Source organism: Microtus oregoni, unplaced genomic scaffold, assembly GCF_018167655.1.
Source record: "Microtus oregoni isolate MIOR12 unplaced genomic scaffold, Mior012 000030F_ref0000283, whole genome shotgun sequence".
In the NCBI taxonomy this organism is placed as follows: Eukaryota; Metazoa; Chordata; class Mammalia; order Rodentia; family Cricetidae; genus Microtus; species Microtus oregoni.
The window spans coordinates 28,688,974-28,713,445 of NW_024543089.1; the positions used below are offsets into that span (position 1 = coordinate 28,688,974).

Sequence of the window (24,472 nt, forward strand, 5' to 3'; positions counted from 1 at the left end):
GGGAGGGAAGGAAGGAAGGAAGGAAGGAAGGAAGAAAGAAAAAGAAAAGATCAGTAATCTTAATAAATGACAAAACAGACTACAGTCTTCTGGGTAAGATCAACGTGAATGAGAGAAAAATTCAAATAGCCATGACTTTACAATATAAAGTTTATTTCTCTCATATTTGAGCGGTTTCCAGATGGGAACAACCAGAGTATGGGGTGGCTTCTCATTCAGTCCTCAAAGATTCAGGTTTCTTCTGTTTCTTGAGCAGCCGCCTACAGTGTGAAGCATAAAACCATTCTGAGCAGCTTCATCACATGTCCTCATCTGTATACACAAAGATACTGCAAAATAAAGGCTGGTTTTATTCTGGCAAACAACATGTAAGCTTAAAATCAAGATTTCATAAAATAGAATCAAGTTAAGCCCTCCCATCTGACACTGTGCAGTCTGCTGTAGTGAGAGGTGCTGTACTTCTCTCAGTGTTCAAGGATGCCCTGGGCTGCTCCTTTTGAAGAAAACATGCTCCAAACATTGGAACAGTTTGCTGCATTTAATACTCAAGTTAAATATTGGGCAGCAGCAGAACACTCAGGAAGCAGAGGAAGGCAGATCTCTATAAGATGGAAGCAGGTACATTGGGAGTTTCAGGCCAGCCAAAGTGGTATAGTGAGATCCTTTCTCAAAAGCAAAACATAAAAAAAAAAAAAAACCACCGGGTTTTGTTTGTTTTATTTATTATTATTAGAAAAAACTTCATGCTTATATTGAAAGTTTTGAGCATATACACACATGCATACACACACACACATTGTCTCTTATGAAAGGTTTTCTTATTGGCTGATGTGGGTCATTAACCTAAGATCTATCTATTCTTCATTGTTTATTTCTTTTCTTCTAGCCATTAATATTTATCCTTGACAACAGTGCTTTCTATAAGCACGATTTTCTAGATTATAACTCAATTTTTACTTAAATACATACTCTCTGAAAATCTCTCCAAATTCAGAGTTTATGATTACACCTGAGCAGTATTGTCACTTGCTTTTCCCTTCCTTTCAGTATCTTCTCTCCTTTGTCATCAACACTCAGTGTTGTGGAGATAAGATTCGAAGGCGTGCTGATCTAAGTCTTTCTAATTAGGCTGCTCTCATTTACCACAGTTCAGCCCTGTGCCCAGGTTACCCTGGAGTTATATGCACCCAATTAAGGAACATTCAATTTGAGATCTATATGGCTCTGAGTATGAATGGTAAGTCTCCATAATTGAGTTTGATCCAGCTGCTCATTCAGCTGAGGTGAATGTAGTCTTCTGGGGCACTAGAGTACCATTTAGTAAATTATCTCATCCAGCACACTAAATTCGCCTCACATGGGTGAACAGTTTCCTTCCAGGGAGTAGTTTCTTCTCCCCACTTCTGCACTGGCCCAACATTATTGATGCTTTGGGGTTATTTGTATGACACAGTACTTACCCATAGACCCAGACAATAATGCTAAACCATTTTGTCTCAGAGCACACATATAAGTCCAAAGAGAAAGGAGAAAGCTGATTATTTTGCTGTTTTATAATCAATAGGAAGAATACATCATGATTCTCTATACTCAAAACTGTAAAAGAAAAGGGCTGGCAAATCCACCATAATACAATAAAATGATTTCATTCCTTAAACTTTTCAGTAAACAAGCATCTTTTTTTAAACCTTCAGTACAACAATACAATCATAAAATGAGCCTATTTAAATAGCAATGAAATTGAATGGAATGCATAGAAAGCAGCTTTTCACTGTAAATATAATTGTTCACTTTTAACTGTGTCCTATTATAGCTATTATCACTTCAGACATTTATGAGTTCTGCTCTTGAAAATGAGCGTTCAGAGTATGAAGCAGTTGTCATGGTGCTATAGTTTGTTAGGGAATGCTTAGAAGGTAGTTGGGTGCCCAGAGTCTATGCAGAAATAAAACTCAAGCATACTGCTTCCTATGTTTTCCTTTACACAAAAATATCAGGGCTGTTTCCATAACACTGTCCTTTATCCAAGATACCATATGTGCCCTCAACTTCTAGCAGGGCATTTCAGCAAAATATCCAGATTCAAATAAATGCCAGATTTTGAAGGGTGATGCAAAGCATGATTGATAGGTGAGCTGGGATCTAATGATATAGTCAGACAGTGTGTTGACATTAACTTTGAAGAGTGAATCATCAGGAATATTTTCCATGCTGAGCAACACCTGCTAGCTTTCCTGTTGGGGACCAGCCTTGGCAAAAACACATTTGCCATGGTAGTGGCATGGAAATTTAGAAATATAAGTAAAGAATATGAAGATGCATAAAAATAATAGAAGAGAAACCATAGAAAAGTACCAGGGGGCATTTCAGTGAATACTGAAATCATCCACATTTAATTTTCCATATGCTATAAAAGGTAGAATACAATACAAAAGGGAGAAGAAGGCAACAAAAGACTTCTTTAACATGATAGAAAAGACAACTCAAACAGTTAATTTCTTTAATACTTTGAGACATCAAGTCGTTTGTTTAGGCAATTACGTCACTCTAGACCAAATATCCTGAAGGCAGCCATTCCCCAGGTATAATACAAAATAAAGAGCAAAAGTATGTTTGCATATCCTGACCATCTGCTGGATGGAATGGATCTACTTGTATGAGTCATCCTAATGTCAAAAGAACCAAGTAACCACACCCTGAGTCAGGACGTGAAGCTACATTTGTTAATAACTGAGCAACTTCAAACTCTCTAATCATCAGCCATGGTGGAAATAGGCTCACATTTTTGGGCCTCCAAACTTTTCCCTCACCTTTCTCCACACTAGGTCCTTGAATCACCTCTAGCAGGATTCTTTTCAAACATGCTGTACTGGGAGCCTCATGTTGAAGTCAGTCTACTAGGCTTTCAAGGATGGCCCCAGAGTAAGCCCAGTGGCACAGCAGGAAGCAGCAAAGATGGTGAGTGGAGGTATTGTTTCAGCATGCCCAGTAAACATGGCTGAGAATATTAAGACAGGGACCGCTTTGAGTTTGTTCCCACTTCCTCATTTCCCATCAGGAATGAGTGTTAGCTCAGATTAGATCAGAAAGTTAAATTAATATAGTCCTCAATGGTATCGAGCTTTAAAATGGAAAGCTACAATAAAACTTTTAGAGTGCATTAAAGTATGTAATATCCAACTCTTTTCAAGACCATTTCACATTATGATCTTAGATGAAGCAGAGCACGGCACACCATTGTTTCCTGTCTGCCAAACACACGCAAGCAGAGCAACTTCAGGCTTCCATCTAGAGTGAGGCCCCTAGAGAGTGAAAGCTCATTCAGTCACACTCCTCACAGACTAGAATCTTTTCTACTGTGCCTACCCTTCATCCGAGTACTTCCCAGTCAAAACCTTCTTCCTTCCCCTTACACACTAAACAAGAGAGGGCACATATGCAAAAGCAGAGGGAAGTGCAGTCAGGGCGTGTTTTTTATTAGCTGTTTTTATTAGCTGAAAGTGTGACTTACTGTCCCCACCTCTGCCTGTGAATTCAAGAACAAAACATTAGCTGGTGAGTGTGGCTTTATGTCATTTTTTTTGTGTGTGTGTGACTCCAATGATATTCTAACTTGGGCAACCGCTTGCATGAATTTGTTACTTGACCTTTAAAAACCGATATCAAATCACCAGTAACAGTGTCACAAAGAACACAGGCAAGTTTTGTTAGTCCCATTTTGTCAACTGCATGCATAGTTCAATGTTTCATGCCTTATAGTGTGCCAAGTTCTGATGAAAATATAAAAATGAGACACTTCTGCAAATAATTTAAAATAAGATGTGTCATGAACGAGAAATAACTCTACTACAATGAAAAATGTGTTACTTGTAAGTGAAAATAAGAAACCACTGAAAGTGGCGGTAGTAAGGCCTTTTGTGACTACTCTGTGCCCAGTCCCTTAAAAACACCATATCATGTAATTGTCTTCATAGTATAGTATTTCCTCTACACCATTAAAAGGAAAAGTAAGACTCAGAGAGTTTCAGGGATTTGCATGAAATCATGTGCAAACTACAGCATAACAAAACTGTGACACTAGATGTCTCTAGCTTCAGGATCTACACTCTTCCCAGAGGTGGTGTTTCAATGTCATATCTAGACAGCAAAGCCAAGGCATGCGTATTTACTTTGTAGAAGGGGTATTTGATGCATGCAAATAACGACGGGTACATATCGAGTAAAATGGGAAGGATTTTGAAGCAATTCTAATGTCCTGAGTTTGTACTCAAGCTCAAGAATTTGAGATGGAATAAAGTTAATTAAAGGCACAAGAAGACACCAGAACCGTGAAAACAGGCATCCATCTCAACATAAGAACCCTGCACGGTATAGGCAAGAGTTGGGAAGAAGATTCCACATGCTGACCTCAAGCAGACAGTGTCTACTTAAGAAAGCGCACATGCCCTTGCTTTTGCCAAGGCACTACCACAATGGTCCCAGTCTGCCACACAGGTGTTCCAGCAAAAGACCAACTTGGTCTTAGTCTCTGTTGGCAGTTCCAATTGTTTATAAAATGATTGTGTTCCATGATCATTTTTATGTCAATCAGTGTTCAGCATACTGATGATTAATTCCATTTATTCTGTCACACTTTGCTGCCAAACGCATGCCAATTTAGTGCCATCTCACCTAAAAGACCTAACACTGTAAAAATGTTTAATAGTCTTAAACAAGAAATGATTGATATGCATAACACATTTGTTTGTGGCTAATGCTAACAGGCATTTCCTCATATCTGGGGATAAATCTAAATACCCACATTCTCTTTTAAACCTTGTATACTGGAGCAACTATGGCATGTATGTAGCCATAGTTGTAGTACAGATGAGCCATGATGACCAGTCTAGTCTGCAGCCTCCTTTGAATGTTATGCAGGAACAGGTACAAAGGCAGCCTGCCTCCTGAGCTCTTTTCTTGTGTGCTAAATGTGTAAGCCTTGTGGTAATAAAGTGGCAGATGAACCAACAGTTCATAAATATTAAAAAATAGTGCACTTTGACTATCAAGCTAAAGAGATCTAGCTCCCTTACACGCTGATAAATTCTGTTAACAATCCTTGGCTGACTCTTTGCCATCTGAGGTTTAGAAACCCCCTCCATTTTTCTTTAAAGGGCATAAAACTGTGAGCCTAGAAGACAACAACTGGGTAGGAATACGTTGACCAAGACATCATGGGGCTCAGTCAGAGGGACATAGTTTCCAAATTCATTAACCTGTTCATTACTTCACAGATTGTTTCTTAGGACATTCAGACTTTAGATTCCAAGTCCCTCGCCAGTTCCTATACACTAGGAACATTTTTCATGAGCATTTAAAGTAGAAAAATATGAGCCTCATTAAACTCTGATAATTATACATATTTTGAGGCTATGTATATTATGAAAGTATACATAGCTCTGAAAGCTCCAACATAGAAAAAAAATTTAGTCTTTTGTTTCTTCAAAGTCAAACTGCCTATGGACTGTGTATACAAAGAAAACTTTATTTCAGCTTGATAAATATTACATTGAACAGATGCAGGAGACAGTGTGTGGAGGACAACAGGAACTGTATGACCTACTCATCTCTATTAATATTTTTACACTTATTAATTTTGTGTGTATGTGTGTTTATGTGTGTAACTGAGTGAAATTATGTGCACAAGTGTGTAGGTACACTCTGAGGTCTAAAGGCATTGGATGCTTAGAAAATCAAGCCACAGGTAAGTATGGACTGCCTGATGTGTGTGCTGAGAATCAAATCTGGGTCCCTAGCAAGAGCATGATGCTTTCTTAACCTCTGAGCCCTCATTCTATCTCCTTACCCCTGTTAGTAAGGGTCACAACCCAGTGGGGTGGACAAATGTATAAGCCAGAGTCACTAGTTAGTTACAAGTGGAGATGGGTGCCATTTGTTTTTTCAAAATATTTTTTAAACATTTGGATTAATTTTTAGTCAGAGCTTTGACCCTCAGTTCATCCAGATGCCTTTGTGACCAGCTGATTTACTTATTTACTGCACCTGGCAAGGCCCTAAAGGCATCTGAGCTTGGCACCACAAACTGAAAAATAAACACGGTAACTATGGTGATGTTGTGTCTCTGTTGCAGTATTTAAGATTATATAGAAGGCAAAGAGGCTTGCGTAAACTGAATTCTTGCCAGATATATTTAAGCACAGTCTCACAAAGGAAGTGATGTCTGCCAAGGAGAGAAAGGCATTGTAGGCAGGGGACACAAAACAGAGGGTGGAGAATAAAATATAAGCTTCAAATCATAGACTTTGGAAGGTCAAGGGGGAGGAGAAAAGCATTTTCCCTGGACTAACTGAATCCTTCCTGTACACATAGATACTCCCAAACACACTTCACAATAAACCAATGTATTCATTCTTACTGGCTCCCAATCACCCTACATTAATAAGCTAATGAAGATGAAACTCAAAGTTCTGCCTGGCTTCAGACATAGCAATTTTTACTACTTAGTTTGGGATACCTATTAACAGATAATAAATTTATTCAGGTCACTTATCTGGTAATTAATTTCCCTTGGCCCACTAAATATAAATTAGACCACTGGACATTAACCCCACTAGGGGAAAATTTAAAAATCATTCAAAGAAACAAATGGAAAAAACATTAAGTGAACAAATTATTTCAGAATAAAAGAAACATGATAAGGTTTTCTGGATCAACTTCATCACTTTCTCAGTAAGAAAACTAAGGCATTAAATATTTTATCTTAAAATATTTATTTTAGAGATAGATAAAATACATTTTTTAAGAAGAGTCTTAAACAGCTTCAATATCTTTTAATTCTTGTAGTAATAGGAGCAGCAGGGCTGCGTCCCCGCCGCCTGGCTCCTGGCTACCAGCTAGCTTATGCCCCGAAATAATTACACGGAAACTGTATTCTTTTAAAAACTGCTTGGCCCATTAGTTTCAGCCTCTTATTGGCTAACTCTTACATATTGATCTAACCCATTTTTAATAATCTGTGTAGCCCATGAGGTGGCTTACCAAGGAAGATCTTAACCTGCGTCTGTCTGGAGTGGGAAAACCATGGTGACTCCTTGACTCAGCTTCTTTCTCCCAGCATTCTGTTCTGTCTACTCCACCTACCTAATTTTCTGTCCTATCAGGCCTAGCAGTTTTCTTTATTAGTTAACCAATGAAAGCAACAGATAAGATACAAGACCCGCCTCCATCAAATTCTCCTTATTAGTGCTATAGTTAAACAAATCATAACAGTCTTCATTATATCATTTAAAATAACTGAGAAAAAGATAAAAATTCATTTTATTTTATTTATTTTTATTTTTTATTAAAAATTTCTGCCTCCTCCCCACCTCTGCCTCCCATTTCCCTCTCTCTCCCTCGCTCCTCTCCCCTTCCCTCTATAGCCCAAAGAGCAGTCAGTGTTCCCTGCCCTGTGGGAAGTCCAGGGTCCTCCCCTCTCCATCCAGGTCTAGGAAGGTGAGCATCCAAACAGCCTAGGCTCCCACAAAGCCAGTACATGCTTTACTCTCTAATATTAGATCTCTAATATTTATATTACTATGACCTAAAAGACTAAAAATGTCAAAATATCACCTTGATTTTTAATTTTAAAATGTTCTGAAGGATCTGCATTGAGATTAGGTGTACAACTACAGAGGAAAATACTGATTTACCTTCAGAACTATTTCCATGAAAATAAATTTAGAAAATGAACCAAATTATGTAATTGTAACTTTGCCTTAGATTATAATTTTTCCAGAAAGCAATAGTGTCACAAGAATACTTTTCTTATTTGTTTTTAATTATATAGGAGTACCAGAGGTCATACTTTAATGGGTATTGGCTGAATAAGTGAACATCAGTAGATGAACAAAAGGAGAAATGAATGAATGATTCATTCAAAATTTCCCATATATTTTTGTTTTTTCCATTCCTGTTTATGTTATGTATATGGAAAACAATTTATATTTTAGAATATAATGAACTTTAGAAACTTAGTTAAATTCACTTATCATTGGTCATAATTTTAAAATGATCTTTTTTTTATTCACTATTTTTTTTCTTTTATTATTTTTTTTCTATTTATTTTTAATATTTTTTACAAATTTCCTCCTCCTCCCAGCCTCCCATTTCCCTCCCCCTCCTCCCACCCTTCTCCCCCTCCCCCCCACTCCTCTCCCCCTCCCTCTCCAGCCCAAAGAGCAGTCAGATTTCCCTGCCCTGTGGTAAGTCCTAGGTCCTCCCCCCTCCGTGCATTTCTAGGAAGGTGAACTTGTTTTATTAATTCTTTCTCATACAATATATCCCAATCACAGTTTTCCCTCCCTCCACTGCTTCCAGTTCCCCCGTATACACCTCTTCTCTTCCCCTGATGCACTCCTACTTCATTTCCTTTCAGAAAAGAGCAGGTTTCCCAGGGATATTAACTGAACATAACATATCAAGATGCAATAAAACTAGGTACCAACACTCATGTCAAGGTTGGACTAGGCAACCCAGTAGAAGGAAAAGGGTCCCAGGGGCAGGCAAAAGAGTTAGAGCCTCATCCACTCCCTCTGTTAGAAGTCCCACAAAAGCACTGAGCTACTGACTTATATTATATATACAAAGGACCTAGGTCCGTCCCATGTAGGCTCTGTGATTGCCTATTCAATCTCTATGAGTGCTTATGAGCCCTCCTTTATTGATTATGTAGACTGTGTTCTCCTGGTGTCCTTAACCCCTCTGGCTCCTACAATTTTTCTTCTCATTCTACTGTGAGTTCGCCAAACTCTACCTAATGTTTGGCTGTGGGTCTCTGTTTCTGCTTCTATCAACTGTTGAGTGAAGCCTCTCTGATGACAATTGAATTAGGCACCAATCTAAGAGTATAGCAGAATATCATTAAAAATCATTTCATGAACTAACTTTCTTTAGGTCACTTGTGTTTGGTACTATCCTGGGTCTCTGACTCATCCAGCTTCTGGCTCCCAGCCACCCAGACAGAGTCTGGCATGGGTTCCCGCTCATTGTATGGGTCTCAAGTTGGACCAGTTATTGGTTGGCCACTCCACAAATTCTGTGTCACCATTGCCCCAGTATATCCCTTGCAGGCAGGACAAGTTGTAAATTGAAGGTTTCTTGGCTGGGTTGGTGTTCCAGTCCCATCACTGAAAGCCTTGCTTGGTGACAGAAGATGCCCAGATCAGGTTCCCTATCCCCCATTACTTGAAGTCCAAGCTAGGACCACTAAGACCAAAAATGAGAAGCATATTATGTATTCACTCATAAGTGGATATTTGCTGTTAAGTAATGGATATCCATGCTATCATCCACAGACTCAGCAGAGCTAAGTAACAAGGAGGGCTCTAGGCAGGTTGCATGTATTTCCCTGGGAAGGAAGGAGGAAAGTTTCCATATTCTAAGTCTAACCAAAAATTACTTCCCTTCAGAGAAAATAATTTGGACTAGAAAGCAATTGGGCATGCAAGTTCTTTAGATCCTTGGGAGTTTCTTGCCTAAGAAAAGATATGACACGCTTAATTTCTTCATTCTTATGCCTACTTATTCAACTTACATTTATTGAAGCTATCCTCTGTATGCCTTCTGATCACAGTTACAGAAGACCAGTCTGGCTGGCCTCAAGTGCCACCAGAAGCATAAACCTTTTTATAGTGAAATGTATATAGGTTGAGCATCTCAGCCTTCATGTATACCATCAGTGAGGGAACCAAAGCAAAGGTCTCTATAACCTAAGGTTGTATTGTGCTGATGCTGTGCATAAAGATGGATCTTCTTCCTAGGGTTGTTCCTCTTCAGTCATGGTCTAACTTTATGAATCTTCAGTCACCTTCCTGGTTGTAGAAAATTAGTAAATATTTTCTTTGACGTAAAAGTGTATGACTTCCGTCTTCTTAGAGGAAGAAAGAATGTGTGGTGCTATAAATTACTGTAACTGAGAAAGAGAAGAAAGACATGTAGGTAAAAAAACACAAGATCCAGAAGCAATAAAAGGATGTTATGTAGTCTAATAAAGAAAGAACTAATGTGCTGGAGGGAGGAATATCTTCTGTCTTGCTCAAGTAAAGAATCTTGAGCATTCAGATGTGGGTGTACCTCAGTGAAAACAAAACTTGGGATAGCATTTGGTTTAGCAGTTCCATTTTCATAGTGAAGGTGTTCTAACTGCAGAACAGAAGCACATTCATTAATCCAAAACCCAGTCATAAGGTGACATCTAAGATGCAGCTACATTGCTCCTATCATGAGTAATTGTAATAAGTAAAGGATCCTTCCTGATGATCACAGACTCAGTCCTCAGCTCTACTAATTTGTTCATATCTAATCAGCAAGCATCTTTGAGCTGCAAGTGTCTGCTGTATGGATTGTGCTCATCTATTTTTTCATAGATGCAAATTACTTCATTGTGTTATTATATTATTGTGCTATTCTAAAATACAGAATATAGAGTCAGGTTTGGTGGTACACACTTTTAATCCCAGCATTTTTGAGGCAGTTAGGCAAGCAGATCTTTGTGAGTTGGAGGCCAGAAAGGGTTGAAAGAGAGAGAGAGAGAGAGAGAGAGAGGAAGGAAGGAAAGAAGGAATGAACAAACGAACGAATGAATAAACGAAGGAATAACGAAGGAAGGAAAAATGGAAGGAAGGATATAAAAGTGGATTTTAATAATTTAACATCTAATTTCATTCATTTTATTTTGACAATATAATAGCAATTCACAGAGGTACATATAAAATGCCACTTATTTGTAACTATTTGTTATTAGTAAATCCTTATTTTTAATATTTATTAATGTGTATAGTCTCTTCTATTTATATCTGATTACTTAATGCTTCCTTGTCATAATATATTTGATAAAAAATTCATTTCAAGAGCTGAAAGTGTAGACACTCCATAATATGCTTGCCCCTTGGGCTTTATTACTTTTCCTAACATGTATATGTGGTTGAGAACACCTATATAGGAATAACACATTCTTCTATAATCATTACAAAACGCTGTATTTTTGCCACATGCATGGGAACATGTTTCTTAAGTTCAATTCTGGAGTACTCGTCTTTAAGTCAGCATTTTGGATTTCTACACATAGATCATAGTGATGGCTTGCAAAACTGTCACTTAGCAAAAGTACTATGAAGAAACTGCATAACAAATGGTTGTGTTATTGTTTAACATTTTAGCATAAAAATAAATGACTGACATGTAGTGTTTAAACATGGATTTTAATTTTTTTAATTAAGGATTTATGAATGTACACAGAAGGAGGAGTCACAAAATTTCATCAATCTTTTTCTTTATTTCCTTCCTTAAGCATTTTTTAAAATTAGTATAATAATAGTGAGATGATAGCACTGCCTTATATATGTGATGATTTGCTTCAATTAAATCCTGAAAATGAGCCCTAGGAGGTGTCATCCATTACCTTTTCATTTTAGAAATGAAGAAGTGGAAGCTCAGAGTTCTCTGCCACTGTGTGTTACTTTTACACAAATACCCAGTGACACCTAATTTTTAATGCAAAGTCGTTCCAGAGACATTGCTGCAATATCAATTTAGAAATGAGATTTTGTTTCATAGAGTTTGCACCAAATATGTTCTAATTATTGAAAATAGTTACCCTGCAGGCCAGCTAACTTTCAGTCATAAAAACATAAGTAACTCTCAATTATGTTATCAAGTCAGATGTCAGATGCAGGCCATGTCAACTTGGCCATTTTGGGGTGTTGCCTCATTATATACACTAGTAGAAAACAAATCTTTAATGTTTTTGAGAATTTCATATACAAGTATTGTATCATATCATCTGTACCCCTCTGTCTTCCCATCCAACTCCTCTGCTCTTCACCTTGACACCGTCTCAAATCCGTGACCTTTCTTCATCTTTTATTACATACAAACATACTCACACACAAATATGCACACACATGCATGCATATGCATGCTCATAAAACCTGCAGAGTACATTTAGTAGTAATGTTTAATGTACATGTGTTTAGTGATGACCACGTGAGACTGAATAACTTGTTAGAAAGTTAGCCCCTGGAGAAGACTGTGTCCCTCTTTCGGCAGCCATTAATAACCCATAGCTCTTCACCTACGCGTGGCATCCTGTGAGCTTTCCCCATATGTGGTTGCAAATCAGTCAGTCTTGTCATTATGCAGGTCTAATTTTGATAACTATATTTTTGAAATTTCATTGGTGTAGCTTCCCTATCATATATGGAAGACATACGCTTGCAACAGACATCTTGGTCTTCTGACTCTTACAATCTTTCTGCCTCCTCTTCTGTAATAATCATATTTCACTACAGCATAATGTTTTACAGTGGATGCTACTAGCCTATAGAGACAGTTTTTCTTTTCAAGGCAGTACATTATATATTGCAAGGCCCCAACCCTCTATATATTAAGCACCAATAATAACTTCACCATCCTAATTTATGATGTCATAAGTGTGCATGTGCCACTGACCCTGAGAACCACTGTTCTAATGAAAGACTCAAGATACTAACAAGCCAGAAATGCAAGTATTCATGTTATAAATATTTAATAAATGCTTACTCCACTGAGTATAACTAAAACCAAATGTTCAAAAAATGACAACTCTCCTGCTATAGATTTTGGACATTGCAACTTTAGATATAAAATAAATTATTAATACGTCTCACAATTAAAAAATAAAAGTCAAGAGTATGAGCAACTGGAGCAATTGACTGAGCCTGTTAAAATCATTTCACATCAAACCTGTGTTGGTGACTTCTAGTGTGGCGGTGGCAACATCCAAAGAAAAGAAATTAAAGACAGGAGTGATTTATTTGGGTTCAAGGATTTCAGCCTAGCTCCATGTTCTCAGATAGAATGTCCTGTTAGCTGGAACTTATGGCAGAGGCTATTCTTTTATCTGTTGGTGTGTAGGAAACAGAGAGAGACAGCAAAGGTCCAAGGATAAGATATCCCCCAAGGACTTGCTCCAAGCGATCCCCTTCCTCCAGTTAAGTGCCACCTGCTGAAATTTCTAGAAAGTTCCCTAATAACCCCACCAGCAAGGAACAGGCTGGTGAAAACAAACACCTGTGGGGGCATTGTATATCCCATCTATAACAAGTCCTTAAATTTGATTCCCTATGAGTGAAGAGAAATGATAAAGTGTGGTTATCACATAATGCCTGATTTCAGCAGAATATGTATCCATGCACAGCACTTTTACAGGGTTTTATTAGCCTTTACATAAGGTGATAGTATTTTAAGAAACAGACACTGCAATAAACTAAAGACCTTTTTAACCGTGGTAAAGAAACAGAAAAAAAGCCATCATGAAAGGTGCAGTAAGTTGAGAAGAATGAAAGTTGCTATTAGATATGACAGCTGTCACAACAGCGCACAGTAATAAATGTAATCATAGCAATGAAGTAATGTTTGTATTTAGTTCTTTTCAAGGAGTTAAAATAATGAGCATCTTTTCTAAATTGGTAGTTTCCTATGGTGCTGTCAAAAGTAGTAAAAATGAGACAACATCTTGAAATGTGCAATGTATTTTCACTGCTTAGAAGCACTGCTCTAGACGGCTTTGTTCTAAGTTGCTTCTGTGGTTGTTTCATTTATATCTTTTTGTTTGTTTTTCTGTGTGAATAAGTTATTCTTTTTCTTGAGGTCTAACATACTTGAACCAATCTTTCTATTATTCAGGTTTAATAAATCCATTGTCAGCTAAAATGAACTGTTTTAGTTTTCATGACATATAATAAAATCTGTGCTTCTTACAATATTTTTCTGTTATAACAATATCATTTCTTTTGTGGCCTTAAATAAAATGTTATGTGCATATATAAGATAACACCCATCTGGCATCAAGTGAAATGGCACCATTAGTGACTGTGTTGTCCAGCAATGATGAAGTACACAGCAGGACAGAAAATACATTTGGGGGAGACCTTACACAGGAGCTATTTGTGATCCGTGATGAATATGCTATGCAGTCACAAGAAAAAAACATGTTTTTCACTGTTCTTTGAAGTTTTGACAGAGTACTCTCTGGTCTACTCCTGGATTCTTTCTTTTTGGTGCAGCATGGGTTTCAGATTCTATTGGGACAATATCTTTATTATTCTTCATCTTTATCATTCATGTAGATGTGGGTAATACAAATGACGTGACATATATTCATATCTGCCGCACCATTCCATGGCCTGACTCTTGGAACTAAATGCAGATTTGGAAATCTTGAACTGAGTGTAGTAGTGTATAACTTATAATGCCAGTACTGCAGAGACAGAGGCCTAGTGGATTTCTATGAATTTGAAGCCAACCTGATCTGAAAGAGTTCCAGTCAGGCCAGCTAAGGTTACGTGGGAAGCTCCTTCTGAGGGGGAGAGAGAGAGGGGGGGGGGGAGGATGGTTTATTATAGTATAGTATTCTGCTACTTTTAAATCTTTAATTATAGTTAGATAATGAATCAAGATGATAATGCCCTCTGCACTTGTGTGACAATCCCATAGCTTGGTCTCTCAGTATGGTTTCTAACAGTGAGAGCAGGACCTCTCCCTGGTGCTTAGCTGACTTTTGGTAACCTGTTCCCCATGCTGGCTTACCTGAACAGAAGGAGAGGAGTTTGGTCCTGCCCCAACTTGATGTACCGTGCTTTGTGAAAGCCCATGGGAGGTCTACCCCTTTCTGAATTGAGAGGGAAGAGGAGCAGATGGGAATGGGAAAGGGGTATGTGGGAAAGTGGAGGGGATGGGAGAAGAAGAGGGAGGGAAAACTGATTGGTATGTAAAATAAATGGAAAAATATGTTAGTTAAATAAAATTAAAAAGAAAAAAAAAGAATATGGAAGAAGAAACCTTTTACTCTTTGCCTGCTTGCTCTTGCTGGCAAGTTTATTCCTTCACTGATATTAGAGCCTATTTCTTTGGGATTCTGGTATATACTGAAGACCAACTGATACATCTAGCCTTGTGGATGGAACAATTACTGGATTCTTGGACCTTCCATTATAGACAGCTATTGTACTAGCTGGACTGTTGAACACAGCATGTAAGAAGACATTTTAAAAAATCCAATATATATGTAAATACACACACACACACATTCCACAGTTCTGTTTCCTTAGAGAACCTTGACTAATATACACAGAATTTATTTATATAAAAAAATTATAGCTAGCTAAGTGGAGCTTTCTTTCTTTAAAATGTAATAGAATTGTCTTATAAATTTTTGAGAAAAAGTATATCCCAATACTTGAATTTTAGAATTAAAACATTAATGAGATTTGAAATGAGATTTATTTTTATTATTGACTATAAGTTTAATTGCATGTAAACAATTACTAAATTTTCCATGAGTAAGCCTTTAATTAACAACATTTTTTTATTTTTTCCAAGGATCCTTCCCAGCAATTGGCATGGAAGCCTTCTGCCCCAGCTTCCTGAGGGCTGGGTTTCTAAACAGCATCCAGGCCCCACAGCCAGTGACAGCGGGAGGATCTCTGCCCCCCAGGATTCCTGCTGGTAGGTATCCCAAGTACACTCCTCCATCACCATAGCGAGCAATAGAACTCTCCTCACAGTTTATAGAGAAATAATGCAAACTGAATACTTTCAAAGGCATGGGGAATAAATGCAAGTGGCTCTTTGCAATGCAGGAAGAACATCTGTGACACCTAGTGCTGTGAAATAGAATCAAAACGGGGTAAAAGGCTTGCACCCCCAAGTACCCACTTAGCATACAGTTTGCATAAGCAAGAACTAGAGTAACCTTGCTGCTTGGAATGGACCACAAAAGAGAACTGAAAACTCAGTATGCTGACAAAAAGAGGAATTGGACAAGTCTATAGAGATCTAATTAAGGTTCCATTTCACTAAAGGAAAACGATTTGAAGAAAAGCCAGATACTAAAAAAACTTGAAAGAAAATTTTGAGATTAAAATTCAAATCAGGCTTGGTGATGGATGCCTGTAATTTCAGCACTTGGGAGACAGAGGCAGGTGGATCTCTGAGAGTTCAAGGTCAGCCTGGTCTACAAAGTAAGTTCTAGGACAGCCAGGGCTGTTACATAGAAAAAGACTGTCTCTAAATACCAAAAAAAAAAAAAAAAGGAAAGAAAAAGAAATTGAAAGTCAGTCCTCTCTAAAAATAATAAACTGACAAAAAATATGAAATAGCATATCTCACATTCTAAACCTCAATTTCAGAATTTAGTAAAAATTTTTATGAGATATTCATGCATCCCTATCATAAATCCTTTCTTTCTATCATTCAGTGAAGTTTAGAGCTGTCATCCTTCACCACAGCCAATGATGCAGACCTACTTTGCACTTATATGAATGTTGACTCGACTTTTTACATCAAAATTCTTGTGTGTTTATCATAACTAATGGCAATGGTATAAATTATGCTAATGCTGTAGGTGTATTCCAGGGGATAGTAGAGGATAATGGAGCATATGGCATGGCTGGGAATTCTAAATTTTAAAAAGTTCCAAGATATACATTTGTTCGGTTTTCTTAATGCCAACTGTTCTAGTAATTATTCTGATATTTTCCTCTTGCCATCTAATTAATCTTGATATATAAAAATCAGCTAGCAGTTAATAGGTTTTGATGTCATTTTCTTTATTGTTGCCAGGTGATGCTGTGCCTAGAGACTTTATGACTGACAGTATTATCCTACGAACCAAAGTGATGCAAGTTAAAGGACTAGTAATTGTAATTCTGATGGTGCTCTACCCCTTATGTCCTGAGAAATAGAACAGTGAGGATAATATGGGGAAATTTTAGCGTCATTGCCAGTGACAAGGGGGAAAGGTCATACATCAATTAAACTATATTCATAACTAATGACTGGTAACATAGAAAAATTACAATTCTCACCTCAAATAGAATGAGAAATAGTTTAATATGGAAAGAACTCTGAGTGACCTTGACCCAGGACTGCATATTTAAATTGCCCAAAAACCATATTCCAACAAGGATAGTGATGAAATAGTTTCTTTTAAGATTCATTTTATGTATATGTATACACACATATAGCAATGCACCTCAGGAGTGCCTGCTGCCCAAAGAGGGTTGTGAATGCCATGTGGATACTGCAAGAACAGCAAGTGTTTTTAAACTCTAAGCCATTTCTCCAGCCCCCTCCTGAAGGTTTTTAGTCACAAAACAAAGAAAGTCCTCAATCAAGACACTTTTTAAATGCATCAGTGAAAACACTGAGCAGGCAGCTAGAGTAAAGTGGAAACTGCCATAGGCCTCCCATGTTATCTGATGGTGTCCTTGGGTTTTAGATTGGTAGAAGGTAAGGATCTGTTTTCTTTCCCACAGTTCACTCATAACATGGACAATAAAGAGTCATTGGCTAAGATAACTCAAGGTATTTAATTTTGACTTCCAAAATCCAACTTCTCTAAAGTTATAATGAGTCAATCAGCTCTGTAAAATGCTCAGTGTATGTGTGGTTTCTCTGTGGACTATTTTTAAAATGAAGCTTTAGTTTATATAACTAATATATCCCAGGTTAGAGTTGAGTAGATAAACACAATTAGTAGTTTAGTGGTTTAGTCCTTAACATTAGTGGAAATCTGGTAAGTTTAGATATATCTGACAAAAATGACATTATGAAGTTTAACAATGATCTGAATTATTCAGCATTACTAGCAAAAAATTGAAATAGCCCTTGTCATTTAGCCATTGGGAATGACAGAAGGAAGATGATCTTTCAACAATATAAGCACAAAACTCGCTTCCAGAGCAGAATCTGAGAGCCCCCAGTGCTCTATTCTTCCAGGCTTTAAGCCAAATTTGCCTCCAGCTTTCATAGGAGAAAAAAAACTCCACTCCGTTTTCATGACTTACATACAAATCAGGTGAAGTAAAATTGCTGCATGAAACATTCATAGATCTCAACTTGTTCCTGTTCCTTCAAACTGAAATCAACTTCGCTCACTTTTCCTGACTCATAACCCTCTCATAATCCCTGTACATTTTCTTACCTTACAGCTAAGAATGCCGCATTTTCAGAGGTGATTTGTATTTCCTCTCATTCCACTCTGGCTAATTTCCTTCATTGTCTTGAGTTAACAGGAATATTGCAGTCATCAAGTGAAGATTTTTTTGTTCCATGCATTTAATACCTTGAAGTATTCCCCTGTCATATAATATCTAATCAGATGTTCGTTCAGGGTTAGGATATCAAACCAAGGACAGGAAGCAATGTTCCTTTCCCGTAGCTACGGGGACACTCCCAGAACCAGCTGAAGTGTAATGCCCGCTGGGTATCTACTAAGTGATTATATGCCACATAATTTCTTATTCTCTCAACACATTTCCCATGCCAGTGAAGAATTAGAAGACCTGTTCTAGGACTGATGCTAATTAGTTCCTGTTAATCATATTTAAATGAGTCGCCCAGCTATGTTTTATGTGGAAGGATTGTACTGATCTTTTGTTTTGCATCACATCCTGCTGTGAAGTGGCAATATTTCTACTGTGGCATTTACTTGTAACACAGAACTTCAATCATAGGACAATCACTAGATCACGAGAACCAGAAAATAGACAAGCTTGTCATTATTTGTGTAAAAACCATCAGTCATTTGTGTATTTCTTATTTCTAGAAAGGTCATTTGAAAGGTTTGTTTTTCTGAGTTCACTGGGATATTTTGACTAATGCCCAATGGCATGTGGCAGCGAGTAGGACTTTTAAATGGGTAAGTTCAGAAAACCAAATGGGCATTGGAAATCTCCCTAATATTTCCTCTGTGAGTAGACTTAGCAGCCAATGCTACTCCAGAGCATCTCGGTCTGTCTGTCTGTACCATAAGAACGACTCTTTTCCTCATTTGCCTTTGAGAGTGTCTTCACTGTCTGACATGTTTGACAAAATAGCCAACTTACTTAGACTCTTTCTTTGCCTACCTGAAACTGGAAAACAGTGTAAATGTGAACACACAGTGATTCCAAAACCAGATGTGTGGCTCCTAGGCATATAGTTAGCGATATTTAATATCACTTTGTTTGTTTTCAGAGAAAAAGACTTTAATCATTCTTAAATTCAAAGATCCAAACCTTTCTATGCCTGCACTCCTGCCCTTGGCTAGCCACAGTAGCAACAGGGTTCACAGCCCAACTTTGTATAAGTCGCTAACCTTCCGGCACTGTCAGTTTCACAACAAAGGATACACGGTGCTGAATAAATATTACAATTTCTCCACAGCCTATTTAACAAATATCATTCCTTTCTCTGATTCATGTGGAATACTGTCTGATATGGAGCTAGGGAAATATTGTATGTATTATTATTCAGTCTAAAATATATAGTTTAGGTGTTAAAATTAGACTAGATGAGTTGGAAGTAGCAGAAGTCTCATGCCTTGTGATGCTAATATTCTTAGCTCTGGACCTGTACAGAGGATGCAGAAAAGAAATAGGATGAATGATTATGACTAAGTGGCAGGTTGGGGTGGAGTAAACCATCTGTTAAGGAAATCTAACAGTTTGTTTGAACTCACTGCACCATGGGAAATCAACAGTGGAAAAGTATACATTAAATTTTAAAGGTGAACAAACAGTAGTTCAGAATAATCAAATTAAAACATTTGGTCTCCATATTTTCAGGCATGCTAAAGAGGGTGGGAAATGACTTTGATCTGAAATATTCCAAACCCAACCACTTACACAACTACTACTAAAGCAACACCTACTAGAAATTGTTCTCCTGATGATTATAATTATTAAATTAATTTTCCAAAGTGCATACAAAAAATTGCCTTAATAGATTATCATTGTACTTAGTATAAAAACCCCTTACAGGATATACTATATATGTAGAAGATCCCCAGGATAAAAAACTCCTATTATTCAACTGAGGTGTGTATCTGCTGTATATTTTGCAGTTGTAAATATTGCCAATTACCCAGGATGAATTATGGGTGAATGTGTCAGTGTGCCTGCTTAGATCAAGAAATGAAGGGAACTGTAAAAGCAAAGTACAAGAAAATTCCATATAAGCTACTCAAATGTACTATAGTAAAGATACCCCTTTTTCTGTAGCACCAAGTTCTAGTTTTTTCCATCCTTGCTATGCCCATGACTTCGACCCTGTACCAACTTCTGTCCCTACTCAAGAGTTGTTTGTCGCTCTTTTCTAAAGAACTCTCCTTCCCTAAAGTTTTTATAGCTTCAGGCTTCAAAAGAAAAGCCAGAAGAATGGTATCAAAGAAGAAGGGAAACAAAGTTAAAGACTCAGGCAGAGCAAGACAGGCAAGCATGATTACTGCCTCCTCTGGTGAGAGAAGCAATGAGGAACAGGGTCACACAAAGAAGGACAGTAAACCCAAGCAGCCAAAGCCTGAGGAAGTCAACAGCTGGGACTGCAGTGCTAAGCTTTTAGAAGAATACTTGCAACATGGGTAGCGCCAGGTAAAATATTTGCCACATTGATAGTTCTAGGTAAGATATTTGTAAGTAACATTGGTAGTTCTATGTAAAATATTTGCAATATTGTAAGTTCTAGGTAAAATATTTGCAACATTGGAAGTTTTAGGTAAGATATTTGTATGGGTGCTTAGTTTGAGGGTTATTTTTAATCACCCATTTAGGATGTATTTTATAACCAATCAAAAACCAGATCAAGATCCAGATTTTATTTAGTTAGCTTGATTATTATTCAAACTCAGTGGGCTTAAAAGAGCAGGCACATGCTTTGGTTCTTGGACTTACCTAAGAAAAAGTACTACAAAGGGAGGGAAATGATTTAAAATTAAGGAAGACAAGTTCAAAATAGCATTTGGAATTTTAAAAAGTCAGAATAGGAACATACATTGAATTACAGATGTTATTAAAACCTGCAAATCTTACACTTGAGAAACTTGAATATGGGTTATGAAATGAAAGAATCCTCTGGACAAGTCACATGATCCAGTGATACAAGACACAGATTCAGATTCCTCACAGCTGTACTTTGGTTCTTTTCTTTTTTGTGGGGAGGGGTAAGAGTCATCTTTTGTAACAAAACTGAAAACATGGCATTTCTTTAGCCATGCCGAACACCGAAAGTTAGCAGAAGGCTAACTTTCTTTCCTAAGAAGATGGGCATGCATTCTGTAAGTTTCAGGGTGTCACTGAACAGACTGAAACTCAGAAAAGGGAGCATGTGTCTAGTTCTGCTTTCAAAGTCCTGCTCAGAGTGAGAAGTGAGTATACTGTCGCTAGTATATAGACTGATGGTGCCTTAAAAAAGGAAGAAAGCACCTGCACAGTACATTTGATAGCAAACTCTTGAACATGCTCTGAGCTTTTGTTCTTATCTGCCAGAAAGACATGAAAAATCTTAAAAGCGCCTTTAAATAAATCTCTCTTCCATTTATATGTGTCTATTCACAATCTTTAAAAAGCGTTAGCCTTTGACCTTGGCTAAGCTTTCTTATTAACATAAAAGCTTCTTTTTATCTTACTATCATTTGAATAAGTTTGAATCTAAAAAAATATAAATCTTAAATAACTACTTAAAGTCTCACTAAAAACGTACCCAGCACCTAGAGATCTTGTTTATTATTCTAGATTAGATGTCATTTATTTTAGTTCTATTTAAAGATGTGCTCAATTCTTTTGAAGGATTTGTCAAAAATAAAAAAACAATCATTTTCTTCTTACAAAGAAAATTCTAAACAGCCTTACACCGTTTGCTAATTTAGCTGAGTCTCCATGTGAATCAGCATTTAATCTTGGCATTGAGTGGGGTTATTTTGTGCGTATGTTTTCTCCCTAATTAGAAACACCAAAGGGTCCTGGCTGCTCCAGTACCTCTTTGCCTCTAGAGAGCCATTCCATCAGGCTGCAATGCATGCCCTGTTGGGCAGCTGGGCCACTTAAGAACATGAGTAAGAGAGACACCAGCTCTGGAACAAATACATTGCCGTTCAGCACTCAATCTTTGGCTTAGTAGGGCAAAGCACAGTGGAAACCGCACTCTGACACAATGTGGGCTTTTCACGGTTCTTTTCACAGGCGGCTTGCAGAGAGTGCACTTAGCGAAACTGAACTTTAAGAAAGAAAACTTAAACATCTTGTGAAACTTGCAGCAAAGGTTCGGATATAAATAGTAACTTCTCAGGGTGGGAAGATTGTGTATAATAAATTTAGCAATTGTCTTCTTATTAGAATTAAAAGTTCATTTCATTCTAATTGTCTGTGTAGATGGTGCAAGTAGGGATCTGAGTCTGTTCGGCACTTGCCAAAGTGTCCCAGGATCTTGTTGAAAAATGCAGTTTCTTATGTCAAAGGGCAATGAGCTGAACAAGAAGCACAGGGCTAGAGATAAAAATAAAGGGAGAGAGAGAGAGAGAGAGAGAGAGAGAGGAAGAAAAGGAGGGAAGGAAATAAGGAAGGAAAGAGAAAGATTGGGTTAGGGAGGAAGGAAGAAAGGAAGAAGGAAAGAAGAAAGAAAGAAAGAAAGAAAGAAAGAAAGAAAGAAAGAAAGAAAGAAAAAAGACAGACTACTCAGGATAAGAGTGAGCTAGAAAATTGAAGGAAGAATGTGTGCTCCAGAACTCTATGCAGGAACTATACTGCCATTTATTTTTTAAAAGATTTATTTATTTATTATATATACAATATTCTTCAGTATGGCAATAGGATAGGGCCATTTCAGGCTCCCTCTCCTCAGCTGCCCAAGGAACTAGCTTGGGATATCTCCTTGGACACCTGGGAACCCCTCTAGAGTCAAGTCACTTGCCAACCCTAAAATGACTCCCTTAATTAAGATATTTACTTCCCTGCTCCCATATCTACCCTTCCTCCATCCCAACCCTCCCATTCCCCCAAGCTCTCCCCATCCTCCCCTTCTCACTTTTCTCTCCCCATCTCCCCTCACCCCCACCCCCACCCCACCCCCAAGTTCCCAATTTTTGCCTGGCAATCTTGTCTACTTCCAATATCCAGGAGGATAACTATATGTTTTTCTTTGGGTTCTTTTTCTTATTTAGCTTCTCTAGGATCACGGATTATAGGCTCAATGTCCTTTATTTATGGTTAAAATCCACTTATGAGTGAGTACATACCATATTCATCTTTTTGGGTCTGGGTTACCTCACTCAGGATAGTGTTTTCTATTTCCATCCATTTGTATGAAAAATTCACGATATCATTGTTTTTTAACGCTGAGTAGTACTCTAATGCGTATATATTCCACACTTTCTTTATCCATTCTTCCATTGAGGGGCATCTCGGTTGTTTCATGTTTCTGGCTATTACAAATAATGCTGCTATGAACATAGTTGAACAAATGTTTTTGTATTATGATAGGGCATTTCTTGGTTATATTCCCAAGAGTGGTATTCCTGGATCCTGGGGTAAGTTGATCCCAAATTTCCTGAGAAACCGCCACACTGATTTCCAAAGTGGTTGCATGTATCCCTGTAGGCCAGAAGAGGGCACCATATCTCATTACAGATGGTTATGAGCCACCATATGGTTGCTGGGAATTGAACTCAAGACCTCTGGAAGAAGTTCTTATCCTCTGAGCCATCTCACCGGCACCATTTATAGGTCATCCACAGAGCACCCTAAACACAAAGACAGCCAACAATTAGAAATTAGGGGATTGTACTAAACAGAGCACTCTCAAAAGAGGAAACAGAAATGGTCAAGAATGTTCAGCATCCTTATCCATCAGGGAAATGCAATCTAAAACTGCCTTAAGATTTATTTGATCTTACCCAACAGAATAGCTAAGAGCAATAAAACAAATAACAACAAATGATGATGTAGATGTGAGACACTTATTTATTTATTATTGGTGAGCATACAAACTGGTGAAGCCACTGTGGATATCAGTATAGGGGCTCAAAAATCTAAAATCCAATACCACTCCCAGAAATATCACGAAGGACTTTATATCCTAGTACAGAGATATGCTTTGCCATCCATGCTCAGTTTTGTTCAATGTACAGTAGCCATAAAAAGAAAACAACTGATATGCTTACCAACTGATAAACAGATAATGAAATATGATACATAGGTACAAAAGAATAGTATTCAACTGGTGTAGGAGGTTCTTCTGTCTATGTGTTTCTTTCATTGGTTGAATAAAGAAACTGCCTTGGCCTTTTGATAGGGCAACACTTAGGCGGGAAGAGAGAACTGAATGCTGAGAGGAAGAAAGAGAGCAGAGAGAGAGAGAGAGAGGCCATGAATCTCCAGCCTGAGACAGATGTAGGTTAGAATCTTGCCAGTAAGCCATGAACTTGTGGTCAACAAAGATTTAATAGAAATGGGTTAAATCAAGAAGTGAGAGTTAGCCAATAAGAGGACAGAGATAATGGGCCAGGCAGTATTTAATTAATACAATTTCTGTGTGATTATTTCGGGTGTAAGCTAGCAGGGTGGCCCGCTCGCTCCTCCTTCAACATCCAACTGAAAAGAAATAATGAAACTCATAAATAAGGAAAAGACACACAGAT

At 37.7% G+C, this 24,472-nt stretch overlaps 1 protein-coding gene across 1 annotated transcript in view; it reads left to right on the forward strand.

Annotated features, from left to right (window-relative positions):
• The window catches only part of LOC121465269 (ephrin type-A receptor 6), a 919,159-nt gene that overhangs the window by 717,559 nt on the left and 177,128 nt on the right, over nt 1-24,472 (forward strand). Inside the window, exon 12 of the mRNA XM_041678454.1 lies at nt 15,400-15,525. Within this exon, the coding sequence (XP_041534388.1) occupies nt 15,400-15,525 (126 nt within the window). The remainder of the gene's footprint in view (nt 1-15,399; nt 15,526-24,472) is intronic.